We start from the raw sequence: 20,158 nt of genomic DNA on the forward strand, positions 1-20,158 counted from the left end.
AAATTAAAAAAGCTTGCAAGTTTTCCTGTTGTCAAATATCATTGGTACTTTTAAGAGCCTCAAAACATTCAAATGAAGAAGTTGATATTTATTCCTGCCATTCACACTACAACGTTGCAACTTTGCTTTCATCTTAGTGTTCATTTTCCGACCGTGACCGGTTCGGCCATCGAGAATGTTTTATTTTCGTTGTAATTTTCTAGTCTACGATTGGGTGTTTTGCTCGCTTGACATGTTCACCGGAAGTCTAACTCTAAGTAGTCACGTATAAAAGCTATTCTCTTAAGAGATACTTTAAAGTTTTTTGAGTTAAGTTTGAGATAGGTTTTTGATAGTTATTTTCCGCCTTTTCCTGATGCTGCTGATTTTTTGAATTTTCCTATTCTCCTCAGAACTTGTCAAACTGAAACTGAAAATTTTTTTTTTTATTTTCTGTTTATAATGGTTACTTGTCGACACGTTTTTATGCATATAGAGTTAAATTTTGTGAATTTGTTATTCTCTAAATCTCTTCTAACTTGTATAATTTTCTTTATATTTCCAGCTTCTACAGAAGCTTTCAGCCATATTGAACTAACTGTTGAAGCCTTTTTGTTTTTGATCTTTTATTTGAATTCTTTGAGTGGTTTAAAACTTTATGAGAAATTATTTTTGTTTTGGCCATCTCATGGTTTCATGAGTTTTGAATTATGTTTTGACTATTTTTTGTTTGGCTTCCAATTTTTTTTTGTTAAAAGTCATTCTAGAGTAGATTTTGGAGTGTATTGTGATATTTTGCTCGCGTTCAGAAGTGTTAGCAATAATTGAAAGCATAACTTGTGATTAATTCTTTTAGTTTCTTCTAGACTATAAAGGCGTTTGCAAGTACCCTTACTAACACGCAGAGAATCCTGAGTGAGAATCCCCAGGATACCGATTAACACGGTGACGGAATCGTGAAAGGAATCGCAAACACGATCCAGAGGATTCCCACTCACGATTCTTATTCAAGAATCCTAGAGCCATATACAGGGCATTCCTGAGGATTCTTTTTTCAGGAATCCTTTTCAAGGACGCTCACGAATCCAATGTGAGGAATCCTAGAGAATCTATGCGCATCGTATGTGTTCGTCCGGGTATTAAGATTTTTCCGCTGGTTTGAAGAGGAGTAATTTTTTGACGTTGGACTAACGTCTATATCGAAGTTAGGCACCTGAATTTGAAAATCTAGTAATTCAACCGGGGAAAACCAGAGAAAAGTGGTCAGGTTTTGAGCGCTTATATATCAGTCATTTCTTTTCAGAATTTCGAGGTTTTGGCATCAACCGATCAGAAATTCTTTTACGGTTGAATTTATGTAACAAAAATAACCTATTGTTCGAGATACACTATTGAAAAATTGATAAATCACATCGATTGTCTAAATCATACCGAGCAACCAATCACCACCTCTCTTCACAAGCACAGTCGACACTAACGGATACAACCGATCTGACTTTGTAAACAGTCTCACAGCTTTCAACCAATAACGAGCTCGCTTTCGGTAGCTGCAACAGGTGTTTCAACACCGTTTTAAAATGCTTCTTTTATCATTACCACTGAACAGATTCTAAACACCAATGGCTTGATTGATAGGGGAAATATTGCGCAAGATTGTCATATAATAATTTAAATATGTTTTCGATACTAAACTAGTTAAAAGTTGTGTTAAAAGTCGTGCACATCCAACCAATCACAAGCTCGCTTCTTGTTTGCTCGCGGATGGATTTTTGCTTTGGGCTATATAATAGCCTGTGTCGTCTCATAGCAGTCATTGTATAATCAGCAGCGGTGGCTGATTCCAGCGGCCAAACTGAGCTGCAGCAGAGCTGGTGGTATCAGGCAGCAGCGGCGGAGGTAGTGGGAACCTGCATTTCTTCATTCAGTTCGGTGCTCCTTCGATCTGAGTTGGACCCCACCAGCGGTAATCCAATTCAGATATCGTTGGGTGAAAACGTTGGGTGTGTGTGCAGTGTGCACATATAGCGTATGTGCATCTGTATTGCTATGACATTTGCGATGATAGGGATGGCGCTGTTGCGTGTGTATGGCTAGCTATAGCGTGTGTAAGACACTAGCATGTGTAGCATATTATGGCTATTGCGTGTATATCTTCAGCGTGTATACGGATAGTTATAGCTTGTGTGTGGATAGCTGCTGCGTGTGTAATGATTAGTTATAGCGTATGTATGGATAGTACTAGCACATGGTTGGATAGCTTATGCGTGTGTATAGATAGTTGTATCGGATGTATGGAAAGGAATAGCGTGTGTATGGATAGCTATAGCTACAGCGTGTGTATGAATAGTTTTAACGCGTGTTTAGATAGTTATAGCATGTGTGTGAATAACTATAGCGGGTGTTTATCGAAGATTATTATTGTCATTGAAAATATTAAAACGTCTTAACGAACACAGTTGTGAATTTGATTTTACAGCAGCGATTTTAACTTCTTCAGTCAGTCTTTATTCATCGAGGAAAAATTACTACCTATGAATGATCAACACTTATTTACTAGAAATTTGATTTAGATCAAAACGGGTTCTTTTGAGTATCATAAGTTATTGGTGAAAAGAGTTGCAAGTTTTCTCAATGAGCATTCATTAAATTTTCGTTTTTGTTTCTCGGTGCGCGGTTTTGATTTTGTTTCTCGCACACAGAGAAAGAAACAAACTTGTCGCTATCGTGAAAAATAACAAAACAATTAGAAATGCTCTAAATCACAACTGAAGAAGTTAAGATATTTTCCTGTCACTCGCCCAAACCTTGATAACAACTACCGAAAAACGTGTGATTGAGCTCTTGCTATATTGAGTTATTGAACCAAACGTTTTTTTTTTCAAATACATGAAGTTATATGCTGGGCTGGAACTAATCTAGCATGAGTTTTATCGATTAAATGTCAAACAATTTTCAAATTTAAAATTTTCGGTTGAATCGTTCTGGGCTCCAATTTCAGATAGTTTCGTAAAGTTTGCTTTTTGCTTGGATAGGAAAATTTTACCAATTCGCTCAATTAAAAGATTGTCTTGGTAGTGCAGCAAACAAAGGGTTGATTCGAATATGTATGAAATGACAGCGATTAAATAAAAGATATCCATTCTTTTAGTATATATTATTATTTATAACGTTTTAACGTCTCAGCATCCAGAAATGCACTGTAAGATAAAATTGCAGCAAATACTAGAGTTGCAATTCTCTCTATTATTTGTTTTAATGGAATATAAGAATACCGTAGTCCAACGTCATGCGGTCGTGTCTTGAATACCACCCTCCTACTTTTTTTTTTTGCATCAACCTATATGAGATCAACATTTCTACTCCTTTTTAATCAATGTCCACGTTTTATCAATATCGGTTGTACACGCGGGGAGGGAGGGGGTTGGGATTTCTAAAATGACCATTTTTTGTCCACGTGGAATGAGGACTCGAGAGTAAAAGTTTGGTTGAACCTTAAAAACCTGTCTTTTTTTTTCATTTTATTTTAAACATATTAGCAAAGTTTTTTTTCAATCTTAAAGTTCATTAAAATAATAAGAAGAAGGTCAATTCATTTTTTTCTTGATTTTAATTTAGTAAGTCTTTTTTGTCTCTCTAACTCTTTTATCAGCAATATTGTACGACCGTCTATATAAATTGTCCGACGTTTCGGCCTTTTTTGATGGTGCTTTTTCAAGGGAGTTCAATTCTGTCGTATTTGTCTGGATAGATGTTTTTCAACTGTGGAGTAGTCTAAACTGCTCATTTTGGACACAGGAAAATCGGTCGTGTACTTTAGGTAACGTTGACGTTAATTTTCTTAACGGGTTTTGACCTGAACGTAAGATTAAGTTAACGACCGATTATCCAGTGACCAAAGCTAATAGCTTTTTAACGAAAAACACTACCAAATTTACATCGTCTGAACACTAGAATACCCCACACAGTACTACAGGTCTTCCTACCTTTGGAAAACAACTATATAACTTTCCTTTGAAAAGGGCTTCTAAAACGGCCGAAACGTCGGGCAATTCATACAGATTGTCATATTTGATGATAAAAGGCTGAGAACTACTTAACTCAAGTTGTCTCAATTGTTTATCTACTTAGCCTTGAAAATGTGGGTTTTCCGCTATTTCCTTCACACTCTACCTACACACTAATGGAGGTAGGTACCAAAATACGTATTTGCATATTGTGATAGTATTAAAAGTGAAGTAGATTGTGATGTAAGTATAGTAATTCTATCAACAGTTCGTAAAAAATGAATAAATGCTTATTTTGAACAAGTGGGTTATTTTAAACTTTTGATTAAAAAACAAATTGCAGATTTATTTAAAAAAAAAAAACATTTTTCCACGATGTGTATTCGATGCGCAACTAAGTTCTTGCTGTTTGTCAATAGATGAATCCAACAGCAAGTGCTGGTCGATTTTGAAATATCTAAACTAAACTGAGGCATAAGATAAACATACCGCTTTGACACATTAGTGATTTTATTGTAGCGTCAAATACTTTCAGTTGTGTAAAAATGTCTAACTTTGAGCCAAAAAATCGGCATTCGCGGGAAGTGTTACTTTTCTCATTTCATTTGAAGAAAACGGCGGTTGAAGTGCATCGAGAGTTAGTGAAAGTTTACGTAAATGTTGCTTTGAGTGAAACAACGTGACGTGATTAACTCCGCCGTTTCAAAGACGGTAATTTCGATGTTGACGACAGTGTGGAGGAAAGACGCACATGAAAGACCTTTAAAGACGCTGAATTGGAGCAATGGATGAATGGGGATCCTTGCCAAACGCCGGAACAGCTCGCTTCAGTATTGGGAGTTACTCGCCAAACTATTTCCAAACAATCATATGCTCCGGGAATGATTGAAATACAAAGAACTTGAGTTTCTTGTGTTTTAAAGCCAACCCAAGAAACAATCAAAATGCTTCAAAGGTTTAGGATTATTTTGATTTTGTGTCATGTTGATTTGCATTAAAGTCTCTAATAACATTTTGGTTTTGTTCGGTAGTCATTAGGTATGATCCCCAACTATTCTCAGTAGCCATCCTAGGCCAACCGTCATATGCAACAAGTTGTATGATAGTTTCCTCTGATGACCAAATAGAACTTAAAACCTGCAGGTTTTAATTGCAGCTAGAATAAAACTTGATGATCATAACTTAGGAAGATGAATACCATGATAGGCTTGTTTGGTTCGAAATGTGCTATGTTCTGATAAAATTAGGAGAATCGGTTCTGATGAAGGATTTTGGATATGTTCGAGGGTTCATCGCAAAACAACATGTCGTCTTGAATGAAAAAAATGCAAAATTATGAAATTTATTCCTAATTCAGCATTTAATTTTACAATATTATCGGCCCCACGAAGTATTTTTGAAATACGAATGCCAGATTAAGCTATTTTTTTAACAAAATAAATTTGTAGAGCTTCGTAGCCGCAAGGTTACAGATTCCGCAGCAGAACCAAGTCATTCGTTGGCAAAAGGACTTTAAGTATGGGTTTATTCTCGGGTTCTTCCACGTAAAATCTTCCCTCCAGACTTAATAACCACTGGTCTAAAGCTTCGATAATATCATAGACTATAGCACGCTATACGCTGTTAGAATGATAGCTTCCAGGAAGATATGATAGCGTCGATAAGGAAGGAAGTAGGTTGTAAGATTTGGACCACTGCGACCATTGTTTTGATCTTTTGTGGTAAAGGAATAAGTCTGAATGAGAAGACAAAAAGCAATATAACACGGAAAAACATCCAGGACCATACAAAGAAAAAAAGGATATCTAACAAATCATGACATTTGCTAAATCACCACAGTAGTTCAGAAGAATATATTTTCGATTAAATATACATTTTCTACAGAATTACGGCAGCGCGCAGTAATTGCGATAAAATTCGTCGCCGATTTCACCATAACTATTGGACGGCATGTGTTTTTACATGCACGAAAACGATTTACATGACAATAATAATCAATCAATATAGGAAGAAAACTCACGAAATTCCGTTTTCACGACACTGTCGTAATATAACGATGTCATTGAGAAATGAAACCAGGATAAAATTTATTCCTTTACGCTTAGTTTGGAGAATAGTTCTCAGTTGAAATTGCGAGGCCATTCTATGGCAAGCAAATCTGCCTGCTGAAAACAACTGGTCCTATGATGGAGCGCATATGAAGTATTGAAGACTGCAAACAACCTGGGCAACTAGCAACGACACATGTAAATAGCTGTTGTAAACAAAATGTTATAACCGCGTGCTGTTTTGGTTGTATCTAGCACTGAAAAAACTAAAACCTATTTGGTACTTGGGAAGGAGCGTCGATCGTCCAGTGGCAAAAAGGAAGGGTTTTCTTCATCGCATCGTGACGGGTGATGGGGAATGGATTCATTACAACCACCCAATGAAAATAAAGTCATGGGGACTGTCCGGTCATGCTTCGTTCGTTAGGACCAGATTGGTTTTACCTTTTATCAACTGTTGTAATTGAACGGAACTATCACTGGAGAATGGTATCGACTTCAGACGATGCGATTGAACCGAGCAATGCGCGAAAAACGGACACAGTACGAGCAAAGGCATGAAAACGGTGATTCTACTGCATGACAACACTCGGCCTCATACTACCAAAGTCATTGAAACATATACAGAAACCTTTTCACAGTTCAGCTGTTCAAATCAAATTGTTATTTCACAATGTTTTGTTCTTTTTTTTATCTTGCTGGAAAAAAAATTCTCTTTTTGTTTTGTACAAATTCAATTTATATAGTTTTCACATGACGTAAATTAGAAACTTGGTACAGAAAGATAGTTTTGAAAAAGCAATTCAAGGGGAAACACACAAAAAGATATGAAATGCTTTGCTAAATTGTACAACAAACGCGCAGCTTAACCCTCTAGTGCCCAAATTAATTTTCAGAGGGACTTCGAAAAAATAACATTGAAACTTTATAAACATTTTTCAAGTATTTATTGAAGCTTTTTAGAGGTTCAACTGAAAACCGTCTAAAGGCGGCACTGGGCACTAGAGGGTTAATGAACTCTATATAGAGAATCAAATCAAAATGGCTGATATAATTCAAACATGAGCTTAAAAATTGTGGTAAAGTAGGATAAATTGGACATATGTCTGGTGACAAGTGGTTTACCTCAGTATTTTGATTTTTTAAAGACAGTACAACTGGGCTGAAATCATAATTCAAGGTAATCACAGAAAAAAAGTAAAACTATTAACCCTGGCCGTTTCGATACACTCTGAAATCCACATTTTCTCGTGTTGGATAGCGAGCACACGAATCAGTCCGCACTAGTGCGAACGGTTTTTTGTTCAACCGACTGTTTTTTTTTTGTTTGCAGCTAAAGACAAACAAACCGGATTCTGTTCGCAGCATTGCGTTGCTTAGGCTTTGTTCTGTCATTTCTTTTCAAACTGTATTCAGTTGCGTTCGAAGGGAGAGAGAGAGAGAGAGAGAGAGAGAGAGCGCGCATAAAAACACTGAACACCATCCGATCTTAAAAGTTCGGTGACATCTGGTGCTTTTTCCCACGCAGTGTCCTGTGCTGTCGTCATCGCCGTTGTTGTTGTCGTCAGTGAGTGCGTACAAAACCTCTTGCCAAAGTGCTGCTGCTATAGGCAATACTGGGAAACTTGTCTCGCGTTTTACTTGTTCTCGGAACCACTCGAAATCTCAAATTTGAGTTATTTTCTTTTTTAGAGGGCTTCGAATGTCGATTCATTGTCGAATAATACTTTTAAGAATAGAAACATATCCTACTCACCTGTTTGCTGGCTCTCGAAAGAATATTAATTTCCCTCTGTAGAACCGGGACGTGCGATTTCAGGAAGGGAACCACGTTCGACCGAAGGGGGAAGTTTGTTGCCTCTTGGACGGCTATTTGAAACTCATCTACCGTGAGACCGCCACTCTGGAGAAAGAAGAGCAGAAAGAAAATACAAACAAAATGCTTAATTTCGTTAATTTTCAGCAAACTTCAAATCCAGTCACTCACCGCCAGCGACAGCACTAGCGAGCGCACCCGGTCGCCAATATCCACATTGGTATCCTGTCCGAATTGCACGAGCGCGCCAAGGAAGCGTCGAATCTTTAGCAGCTTTGCCGTGTCCTGCTGTGCTGCGGCGGCTGCTGCCACTGCTGCTGCCGAAGCAGGAGTGATAGCCGGTGGGGGTGTGATTGATCCTAGGCTACCAGCGCCACCACCACCACCGCCACCGCCGCCACCACCTCCTCCGCCACTGCCGTTACCCGTGACACTTCCGTTGAGAATCCGCGTCGCCGGAGTTTCCCCCGGCGGTGAAGAGCTCCCATTGCGACCGGTGACGACTTGTGATGACGCTCCGGTACCGGTGCCGCCAGATCTCGGCTGGGGCACTAGCGAGCTGTGATGCTGTGACACCTGGGGTGAAATCGGTGAACGTGGCGTCACCACGCGGGCTCCTTCCGGTGAATCGGGCGTTCGACATTGTTCCTTACCTGGGGCGGATGAGACGAAACGATGGAGACAAACGGAATAATGAGTTAATGCTGGTGACAAGTGACAAGCTTTGTGTATGAACTGGCTGATGCTGCCATTCGCCGGCTTTCCCGGGCAGACGAGTGGGATATAAGGTATGCACAACAGGAGCATAAAGAGAAATTAATTGAAATTTCAATCAATCTCACTGTAGTGCTCTCCAGTTGTTCCCGCTGAATGAAGCTCGACTGGCGTGGGCAAAAAAATACGGCAAGCAAAAAAAAACGAGCGAGTCGCTGCCGATCCCAGTTCCCAGGATGAAATTTACTAACGCAGTAGTAAAAAAAATGTTTCTTTGGGTTATAATTTTTGTACTTTTCTTCAATTTGCATATTCTTGTTTAGCATCGTGTGCGTTAGTGAAGGGGTTCAAGAGGGTTTTCTTATTGTCATCAAGCACTCTTCTTTCAATTCAAGAACTATTATTTTTTTATTATCCACAGAAAAACAATGCTGACACAATGGATTAATCATTACTGAAATCAATTGGCAGAACATTGTTGTTGTTTATTGTTGTTGTTTATTTGTATAAAATCATCTGACTACACATGGTCTTAATGATCTAATGTCAAACACATGTGATAATTTACATTCTGCCTCGAATACGCCGATGGAAGGTTTTTGTAGACACGTTAAAATCAAACAAATGGTAAACATCTTGGAATCGTCGGCTTATACTGATCATAGGGTCGTTGTCGCCATATACAGTGTTCCTAGATGGTTGTCGTAGCCATTGCCTGGACCTTAGAATGCGTTGAGGTGCGTAGATTTGAAGTTGACTAAGCAACACGGGACTGTCGATCTCAGATTGTAAAATTTTAGCTCCAAAAACTGCTTGGTTGGCATTCCGACGATTGGCTAATGTTTCGATGCCAATTAATGCACATCGATCTTCATAGGAAGGCAAGTCGTGAGGGCGCCTCCAGGGAAGATTTCGTAACGCGTATCGGACAAACTTATGCTGCACTGACTCAATTCTGGCAATCCACACCTCCTCATAGGGCGACCATACAATAGAAGCGAATTCAAGAATGGACCGAACCAAAGAGCAGTACAATGCGCGTAGGCATAGTGGATCGGTGAAGTCAGCAGCAACTTTGGAAATGAAGCCGAGTGGGCGGTTGGCTTTCTCTACTATTGAGGAATAGTGCATTTTGAAGGTAAGTTGATAATCCAACAGAACACCTAAGTCCTTGATTTGCTCGACTCGATTCAAAATAATTCCGTCGATGGAGTAATTGAACAGAACAGGAATTTTTACTCGCCGATATGATATTACACAGCATTTCGTTATGCTTATCACAAGATGGTTTAGTTGGCACCATTTGGTAAAGCTGTTGAGCATGTCTTGTAGATAGTAACAGTCGTCCAACTTGCGAACGGCGAGGTAAATTTTCAAATCATCCGCATAGATCAGCACACACCCGCTCGGTAAAGCCAGAGAGACATCGTTGAAAAAAAGAGCGAATAAAACTGGTCCCAGATTACTACCTTGAGGAACACCACACTGCGGACTGAACGTTGCCGATTCAGCCGATCCTATCTTTACGTATAGCTTTCGGTTTGTCAAGTAGGATTTCAACCAGTCACATAGTCTACTCGAGAAGCCGAGACGTCGAAATTTGGCATCCAATATTTCATGGTCTACCGTGTCAAAAGCAGCTTTAATGTCCGTATATATCGTGTCAATTTGCGCACCACTGTCCATATTGTTTATGCAGAAGGAGGTGAACTCACACAGCTTTGATTCAACAGAACGCTTGAGGAAGAATCCATGTTGAGATGGCGTGAAATAGCATTTACATGCTTCAAGAATCGCTTTGTTAAGAATGACCTCAAAGCATTTCGATCCAGCAGACAGTGAAGTTATCCCACGATAATTGGTAATATCCGTTTTGTCTCTTTTTTTGTATACTGGCGTCATGCATGAGCTTTTCCAGATTGTAGGGAACGTTCGACTTTGCAAGGAAAGATTGAAAATTGCTCGAAGAGGTTCAACTAGAACACCAGCGCACTTTTTCAGTACGCATGAGGGAATGCCGTCTGGCCCAGCAATGGTACAGACTTTAACTTCGCTAAAGCCGTTACAACCATATCAGCATTGATAGTGAAAACATCGAAGTCAACAGCATCTACAGGAACATTAGAAGTGGCGTTACTAGTATCAGGATCAAGGCGTGTTGTAGCAGAGTTGAAAACATCTCTGAAATGTGATGCGAAAAGTTCGCACTTTTCATCAGCTGTAGAAGCGGTCAAATCTCCCAGCTTCATACATGTAGGTAGACCATAATCTTTCCGCTTTTTGTTTACAAATGACCAGAACTGTTTCGGATTCCTGCGTAAATTGTTTTCTGTTCGATTTACATGTCGCCTGTAGAGCAGTCGATTGTAGCATCGGTATACACGGCTCGCTTCCTCAAATTGATGTTTTGAGAATTGGTTTTTCTGTCGACAGTATAGTTTGAGCATTTTCGAACGGTGTCGCTTCAGAATTCTCAATCGCGCATTGGACCAAGGTGGTTTTTTTGGAGGTCTGAACGGAGGCACCACCTCAGAAAAGCAGCTATGCAATTTGGCTGTGAAGGCACTAACAGCTTCATCAACATTCACACTTGAGTATATGTCCGACCAATCAATCTGGGAGAGCAATCTATTTAGGGCATCGAAATCAGTTTTCTGAAAATCCATTTCCAAACCGACATCGTCGTCGTAATGAGCAACTGCAGGAGGAAACTTAACGATTAGCGAAAGAGCCGGATGATCAGGATCTGGGCGAACAACGGATTCGAGAGCCTCTTCAGCAGTGCTGATAGTAGTAACAGAATCAGAAGTGTAAATAAGGTCAAGAATTCGGTTCCTGAAGTTGCGAACTCCGTTACGTTGTCGCAAACTGCAAAACGACAAACCATCGAGTAATGTGCGACAAGCTTGTGTCAAGTACGACAAAAGTGGATCAGCGAATAGGAAACCGCCTGAAGCTGCACTCCATTCAACGTGAGGTTGGTTGAAGTCACCAGAGAGAATTATATCGGCACGGTCAGAGCGGCTCATTATTTTATCAACAGTAGCCAAATGCAGTCGCACATAGTCGCAATCTTTACTTTTGTCTGGCGGAATATAGATAACACCGAGGAAAATAGTCTTATCGTTGATAGTGATTTTCACCCACAAGTTTTCCACAGTATGTCCGCTGGAGAGGTTTACAGGAGCAACATTGACATTCTATGAAACGGCTATCAGGACTCCACCACTACGTTGCCGAGAGCTGTTATATGGACCCCGATCAACTCGAAAGACATTATAATCAGTGTTAAACAATTGGGGAGAGGCAATACGATCATCGAGCCACGTTTCAGTGAAGACGTACACATCGTACGAGAGTTCTGATGTACTCAGGAAAACTTCGGAAATCTTGGACTTTAACCCTCGGACATTCTGATAGAAGATGCGGAAGGACTCATCGGGAATGCTTAAATGGTTCAAAGCCGTTGTAGCAGCATTTATCTCGGCGTTCGGTGCTTCAGTTATAACAATGTTGTGTACAGAGGGTCTGAAATTTTGAAAAACATCAGGGCGGTGAAAGATGGGAGCGCACGGATACTTGCCTGAGATAGCAGGCTGGAAGACCCCTTCCGAACCACCGAATACAGGGCCGGGATGACTGTGTAGGCAGGATACTTCTTCATTGATGCTAGCAGAATCATGAACGACGACTGATGGCTCGACTGTAACGGGGCCGGGAGGGGCTTCCATCATACTGTGCTGCGTGCATCCCGGTGTTGACGATGATCAAAAAGGACATGTATTTTCGTTCACTTGCACAAGTTAGACAGGTTCTGAGATTGTAGGCTGCATTCCTGATGAAATTTCCTTCGACGAAATTCTCACAATTCGTGCAGCGTTTTTTGTTCGATTGTCTTCAAACAGACGAAAGCGTACATTCTCCGGCCACGTTTCGCAGCATAATGCCTTTTCTTTTAACTGCAGCTTGACACCAATTTTGAAAGACACAAAATTTAGTGTTGCAGGATCTTTTCCCATAGGGACCAGTTTTATAACCTTCGGTGGCTCTCCAGCATCCAACCCAAGACATTCAGTGACGAGACTGGCGATTTCATTTTCAGTGGTGGAAGGATGAAACGCAGATAAATATATCCACACAATATCCTTATCTAGTTTTCGGCCGAGATTAACAGTTCTGATTGTGTGAACTGCTTTGGTCCCGTACGAGTTGGCATTACGCAAAGAGGATGGACTAACAGGATTGCCACTGTTTCCCCGGCGTCGTTTTGGTGTACTTTGCAGACCAGTTGAACGAGCGACATTAGGCCACGGGCTGGGAGTAGCATACGGTGTATTTGCATTCGGTTTTGCATCGACTTTAGCGGTTAGAGCAGTTAAAGCAGTGTGTAATTTATTAATATCTTCTTTCATCGATTGTATCGCTTTGGGCATAAACGAAGAACATTTTTCATCAAAAACATTTACTAGTGCGCGAAAGTGACCATTCAACAATAAATCGGCACACGGATCACACATCCAGAATATATTGTTTCCGCCAATACCCAATGCCTCACGCACGGGATCGTCGACTTTGGCACAGATTACGTGGAAGGTGGCTCCGCAAAATCCTTGACAAACTATACGATCAGAAACAGCGACCGTCTTCTTACAACTGCGACAAGCCATAGTAATTATCACAGCGGCGGGAACTTGTTTACTGCAGTAGCGAGAACAGCAGCTGTAGGTAGGCAGAAGCGAATGAGCGATAGATCTCACTGACAATAACAAAGCCACTTCACTCTTCAAGCGGAAAATAAAAGTTGTTGTTTTGCGACAAATACACGTTTCTAACACAAAACTTGATAATGTCGTGATAATAAATAAATAAGTAAAACGGCGAAACGAACTAGTAACTAATATTACACTCGGATACGGAAAAAATGTTTAATAAAATAATACACGGTACTTGGAAGCGAACTGCACTTAACAGTGTTGCCAACGGAAAGAACATGAAAAGCGTTCAAAGAATCCTCAACATTAACAATCCTATTAAACATGTATCAGAACGATGACACTGAAGTACACAACAATTGAAGCAATTAACTAGTGCGTCAAAACTTGCAACACTCGTCATGGTGCTAGCATTCAACAAGTAGCCGTGATATACTTGTGTTTGTATTCCACCTTACATAATTCGAGTATTTCGTCTTAATACACAGGAGGCTGCATAAGCTGCCTGAAATTGTTTCCTCACCTATCGAAAATTAAGCTGCAAATAAAGTAATCATTCATGGACGTTCGAAGTAAGAGAATATGTGTGAAACCAATAATTCTCTCTCTTCGAGATCATAATTTACATTGGAATTAGGAAGTTAGAAATTATTTGAATCTACTTTTGTTTTGCCATAAATCTTTGGCAGATCAATTTTTTGTGTTATTCAGGAAAACTGATCGCGTGATTTGGAACCGTTTGCTATGGCATTAGAATTAAAGTCAGTCGCGGAAAGATATTGGCTTTGAAATTATGTCTTTCCAGGAATAATTATCTAATTAGGATAAATCAGTTTAGTATTTGTGGCTAGTTCCCAGTAAGTTGACATTGATCGTGATTTTCACACCTAAAATAACTATTAACAAATCGAAATCTTGCCAGCTTCGCCAATCCAACTGATCCAACAAATTTATTTGATAAAATTCCTGACCGGTAAAGTATATTTTTGTCGAGATTACTATTGCTTCCACCTAGCCGGTGATATTCTTTTAATCCATCGTAAATATTGCATTTCTCCATCAGTTTCGTAAATCCCCCCATTTGGGTGGTGGTCGACCAGGAAATAGGTACATCGCCGGCGAAATCCATCCAAGAATGCATTTTCAGCTTAACGGACGTGTCCGAAAATCCATCCTGTGTTACTACGTACACACAACTGGACGAAGTACACAATTTATCGCTGCCGGTTTGCTTACTAGCTGATGTGATGTGTATCCGCATTCGCATGAGGAATAAATCCTTCTTTCAGCAGCAGAAAATCGCCATCCAGCCGTTGCTGGCTACATCGTGTGAATAATCCTTGTAGCAGCAGCAGCAACATTTGTTCGTCTTGAGTTTCTCGAGAATGTGTGCTTCTGTGTCCGTCTGTTAGCATTTCAGCTTCGAGTGTACACACTCGTACAGCATGCACACGCCAATCAAGACTCGTCCGAACAAATGTTGATGTTTTTGAAACTTATCCTTCACCGACAAATTTCCTGTCACAATAGATTACGATTGAATCCAAAACTCGTCGTCGTTCATCCCGCAGTCAGTTTCTGTCCTCCCCCAACCCAAAACGGCACTGTGAATTGGGCGTCTTGAGCTGGCACTCTAGCAGTTTACAGGGTACAGCATTATCCTTCCTTCAAACATATACGGAATTTATGATCGAATAAGCGAATAACGCAGCTGCGACATTTCCGCAAATTGTGCTTATTGTCGTGTCGTTTTGCCGGGGATACATTTATGGCTGGCGCCCTGTCGGGGCGGAGGACACTTAGAGAAGGCAACTAGCATTGTGAGGCAGCTGTGCCAGTCTAGCAGTCAGCCAACATCGGTAGTAGCTGCGTACTAGAATTGTTTACTAGTACTTTTTATCGGAAAGGCCAGTAGTAGCTCACTCCTATAGTGCAAAAATGTTTATTGCGACTTCTCCATAATTGAAAACAACCAATAATTCCTACTAATGAGGCTAACCCTGAAATAGAATAAGTGATGACATGTGGGATTGTTTTCGCACGGTTATGTATTTGAACCTAAATCACACAGAGCTTAGATTTTAAGTGTTATCATGCTTTAGAAAATAATGCTGGTTGAAAAATAGAGTCAATCAGCTGTTAAGTTGAACGAAAGCTACCAAGTGGATTGGTTTAGCAACAGTTTTGCTGTTCCTAAAGGTAGTATATTAAGACCTTGACTTTTTAGATAAGTGTTCCTAAGTATACCGTGATCAGCTTCCAGCGCAAAAATTGGGGCCCTTAGGAAGTTGTTACTGAACTAGGAATTTTCTTAAATACTCGAATGACATTAGCGGAGCATTATTCGTCGATTATAAATGACGCCAATCGTCAACTTGACTTGTTTTGCAGGATTGGTGATTTTTGCTCCAAATGCTGTTGAAATTGATATTGTTGAAAAAAAAAAAACCGGAAAAGGTCGGTTCACTGCTGCATGGTGATCATTTCAAATATATTGCTAATATAAATTTGAAATACAGTTTGCTATCCGTTTTGTGATTTTATGAATTCATCACTGTGTTCATTTTCAATTATTTTTAATTTTTTCAACAGCAATATTGAAGGTATTTACCGATTCATTTTTTGTTATTCAACGTAAATGTTTTTATTATTATTTAAATCTGAATAAATTTATATCCAATTCATATCTAGATCAGATTAAACTTAACTTTGTTCGTTGCGGAGCTAGCGCCGTGACTCGAACATAAGAGGACTGGCTTGTTAGGGTCAATTTGCTTCAGAGTAGTAAAACTTAATGAAATTCGTTTTGTTACTTTAAAAGTTTGATAAACGATTAGGCAAATTGTCCGAGATAAATTCGAAAGTTATGTTATCATAAAATATCTTTAAATTCGGTTTCAGTTTAAATATTTTTTTTTAATTTTCGCTTATTTTCCGTCGGTCTAGTTCCGGCATTGTTGTTGTGCCAATCACCGACGCCTGAGGAAGCGACTCCACCCAGGAACCTGACTCACGACCCGTTGAATCACGACCCGGCGCACAGTTGGACGAAATAAAAAATAATGGGACATCGTTGTTCGAGACGAAGCGCATGATTTTAGCGTTCTAGGTTTTTTACAGTTTTGTTAAGTACTAATTACACTAAAATGAACAAACTAACTATTTTATTTCTTGATAAACTTGATAATTTTCTTTCGACACATTGTAAAACCAACAATTTCTAGCAAGTTTGTAGAAGATCGAGATCTATCTCTTAACCTGTTTGTGTTTTTACATGATAACTTCCTTATCTTAACTTTTTCATTTTGGAAGTGTTCTCCAAAATTCATAACTTTGTCAGATTAAGAGATAGTTTCTTTTTATCTTCTACGAACTAGCTCGAAATTGTTAGTTCTACAAAGTGTCGGAAGAAAGGTAACAAATTTACCAAGAAAAAAAAATGTTACATTTCAGAAAATCTTTTGTTGTCGGCTGGAATTAAATCTAGACCAGTAGGGTTGGTTGTAAGTGAATTACGTCACCCCACAACCATCGACACCTATGTCGGCGTTGGGCCCCAGCACTGAGATGATACAATCTACGCTAGAATCCACTCCAGTTTAAATCAATTTGTATACAGTTTTAACTCTATTTCAATCTTAGCCGTTTGTCCAAAAGAACTTGAGTATGAATTTATTCTCAGGCCTCCCAATTACCCTTCACACTGAATTTTACAAAATACTTCGAAGACTTTCTCTTAACAAAATAAGTCTTTCTTATGATAACACTGGCCAGAAGGGCGCACAAAGAAACTTCTCCAGGGAATTATATTTGACGATATCACCGATATCGATATCAACACAGGTGCATTCCAAAAGCTCTAACCAGAAAAAAATTAAAGATTATAACTACTCAACCATTACTGTAAATTTTGTTTACCCTAGCCACTACCGCCAACGTTAAATCGGCGAGTAATTGCTTTACGTCACCCTCACGTAAATTGACGTGCTTTGATTTAGCTAACATTTTTCATATTTCCCGTTTAGAGCTTCTGGAATGCACTTTTTTCATGTTGTCGACCAGTGTATTTTACGGAGAAATAGGGCTCGGTATAATGGAGCAGTAAGCGTAAAAGGAAAGGTAAAATCATATTACACACAAGCAAGGAGAAATAATAAATATGACACTTCTCAATAGCGGGGATACTAATAATAGATGTTCGGGATAAAGTAGACACCCGGGCGTCATCTCACAATAGATCAACGATTCTGGTCGCAGTGAGTGAGTCCATACGGGAGAAATGCTCTCGATGCACAGTGGTCTAAACTCAAAAAATCATGATCGTTTCAGATTTGACTGTGAAATATTGATTTTATGTACCCCGTATCTCAAGCAAGTTTATTTCATATAACAAGGCCTTTATTTTGGCATTTTCGGTTATTTGATCAATCCCCCTTGTAGTTAGATGTAAAAACTATTTTTTCTAATTCTCAAAATACCAAATTGCTTTCTTCAGCAAAGAAGGTAAATCTATAAGAAAAAGAATTGCTGAACATTGTAATCTTCTATTTGTACGTCTGATATGACGAAATAGAACTTTACGAGGAATACTCCTCAAAATTATTTTTTCGTCCATAACTTTTTCTGTAATCGTCGAAACAATTCAAGATGTTCTAATACTTTGTTCATTCTGCTGAACCTCGTATTTTGGTAGAATATATTGGTTTGATATTTTTGTTTGTTGTAAAGATATTTTTAGTTTTTTGCTGAAAATAGCCATATTTTGAGTCCATATTTCTCCGAAGGTTGCAGATAGTAGCAAACCAAACTGTATGCATTTGAAAGTTTGTCAAAAGAACTGCATTACTCAAAAGAGTTCAACTGTTTCTAGTTGTATCCAACCGAGTACTGAATGAAAGGAAAACACCCCTCAAAATTAGTTTTTTGTCCATAACTTTTTCGTCGAATCGTCGAAACAATTCAAGATGTTCTAAGTTTTTGTTCGCATTTTTGCAGAATATATTGGTTTGATATTTTCATTTGTTGTAAAGATATTCCTAGTTTTTTGCTGAAAATAGCCATATTTCGAGTCCATATTTCTCCGAAGATTGCTGATAATTTGCTTGCATTTATAAACCGGTATTTTTTCCACAGGACTTGATGTAAATGTACTGAAGCGTTGTGGAGCCATCCTTCAAGCTGTTGCTTCTGGTAGAAAGTTGAACACAGGAAAATTCGATAGATATTGCATCGACACGGCGCGAAAATTAGTTGAGTAATGTCCATGGTTCTATCTACCTGCGTCGGTACACAAAATACTAATTAACGGTGCACAGATTGCTGACCACTCTTTTTATGTTCACCTTTTTCCCGTATAATTGAAGCAACAGCTCGAAGGATGGAGAAATTTGGACTCGAAATATGGCCATTTTCAGCAAAAAACTAGAAATATCTTTACAACAAATAAAAATATCAAACCAATATATTCTACAGAAATACGAGGTTCAGCAGAATGAACAAAGTCTCAGTACATCCTGAATTGTTTCGACGATTACAGAAAAAGTTATGGACGAAAAAATAATTTTGAGGAGTATTCCTCGTAAAACTCTATTTCGTCATATCAGACGTGCAGATAGAAGATTACAGTGCTCAGCGATTCTTTTTCTTATAGATTTTCCTACAACTTTGCTAAAATCTGGTATTCTGAGAATGAGAAAAAATAGTTTTCTTATCAAACTACTAGGGGGATTGATCAAAAAAACGAAAACGCGAAAATAAAGGCCTTGTTATATGGAAAAAACTTGCTGAAGACACTGGGTACATAAAATTAATATTTCACAGTCAAATCTAAAACGATCATGATTTTTCGAGATTAGACCACTGTGCAATGCTGCAAACTCCGATACATCTTCATGCCACGATCTCCCACACTCAACTTCGGCACATACCAACAAGAGCAGCTTCATCATGTACTATCAAAACACTAGATAATTGAAAACTGAAGCAGACGACTTCTTTCTTGCCGCATCCAAATCAAACTATGACCTGATTGTCATCACTTAATCATGGCTTAACAACTAATTTTGCTCTTCACATTTGTTAGGAAACCAGTTCACCGTGCTTCATAATGATCGCAATCCTAACACCTCCAAGCACCAAAAAAAAGGGCGGCAGCTTCGTCTGTAGCAGTGATTCCTTTCTTATCCCTTCTTGACGATATTTTCCAAATCTATTGTAAATACTTCCTATAATTTTTTCAACAATTCCCTGCAACCTTGTGACTACTACCTTCTCTTGAGGGATTATGATCAGGCTGTCTTTGTGTGGTTAACTGCTCCTTCAGGATTCTGAACCAAATTTCTTTAGCTTTTCTCAAACAAGCTGCTACCCTCTCGGTGGATTTTCCGTACCTGACATGAATCTGATTAATTACATAAATAATACATCCCCTATAGGACCCTTTTCCTAAAGTGCACCTCTCGTCAGATTAATTCAATATTTCTCAACATAAATCGGTTTTTAAAAAAGTTTTTCGTGATTCTGATACAGATTGGTTAGATAAGATGTTTCCTGATGGAAGTTTTCTATTATACTCTGTTCTATTTCACGCAGTAAATCATGGGTTGACCTGCTGGACTACATTTTTAGAAAAAAATTTCACTTTAACTAGATATTTCCGCAGTTAGTATATTTTTCAATCGTCAACCCCACATTTACTGCTTGAATTAGAAATAAAAATAGCTTGATTTGCATTACAATCAATAAAAATAAGTGGTCCCGGTGGCTCTGTGGTTAGCGATGTCGGTCGGCTAGCTCTCCCACACGGTTGTGATATCGGGTTCGATTCCCGATCGAGTCGAGGATCTTTTCGAGCTGGAAATTTTCTCGACTCAGCACTGGGGCACG

The 20,158-nt window shown here is 39.0% G+C and overlaps 1 protein-coding gene across 3 annotated transcripts in view; it reads right to left on the bottom strand.

Moving 5' to 3' along the window:
* LOC129721297 (protein CBFA2T2) overlaps positions 1-20,158 on the bottom strand; it is a 203,501-nt gene that overhangs the window by 17,497 nt on the left and 165,846 nt on the right. For all 3 annotated transcript variants that reach the window (XM_055673722.1, XM_055673723.1, XM_055673721.1), the window contains 2 exons: positions 8,019-8,500; positions 7,788-7,934 (listed from right to left, as the gene is read on the bottom strand). In XM_055673722.1, coding sequence (XP_055529697.1) covers positions 7,788-7,934; positions 8,019-8,500 — 629 coding nt within the window. The remainder of the gene's footprint in view (positions 1-7,787; positions 7,935-8,018; positions 8,501-20,158) is intronic.

Source organism: Wyeomyia smithii, chromosome 2 (assembly GCF_029784165.1).
Source record: "Wyeomyia smithii strain HCP4-BCI-WySm-NY-G18 chromosome 2, ASM2978416v1, whole genome shotgun sequence".
Classification (NCBI taxonomy): domain Eukaryota; kingdom Metazoa; phylum Arthropoda; class Insecta; order Diptera; family Culicidae; genus Wyeomyia; species Wyeomyia smithii.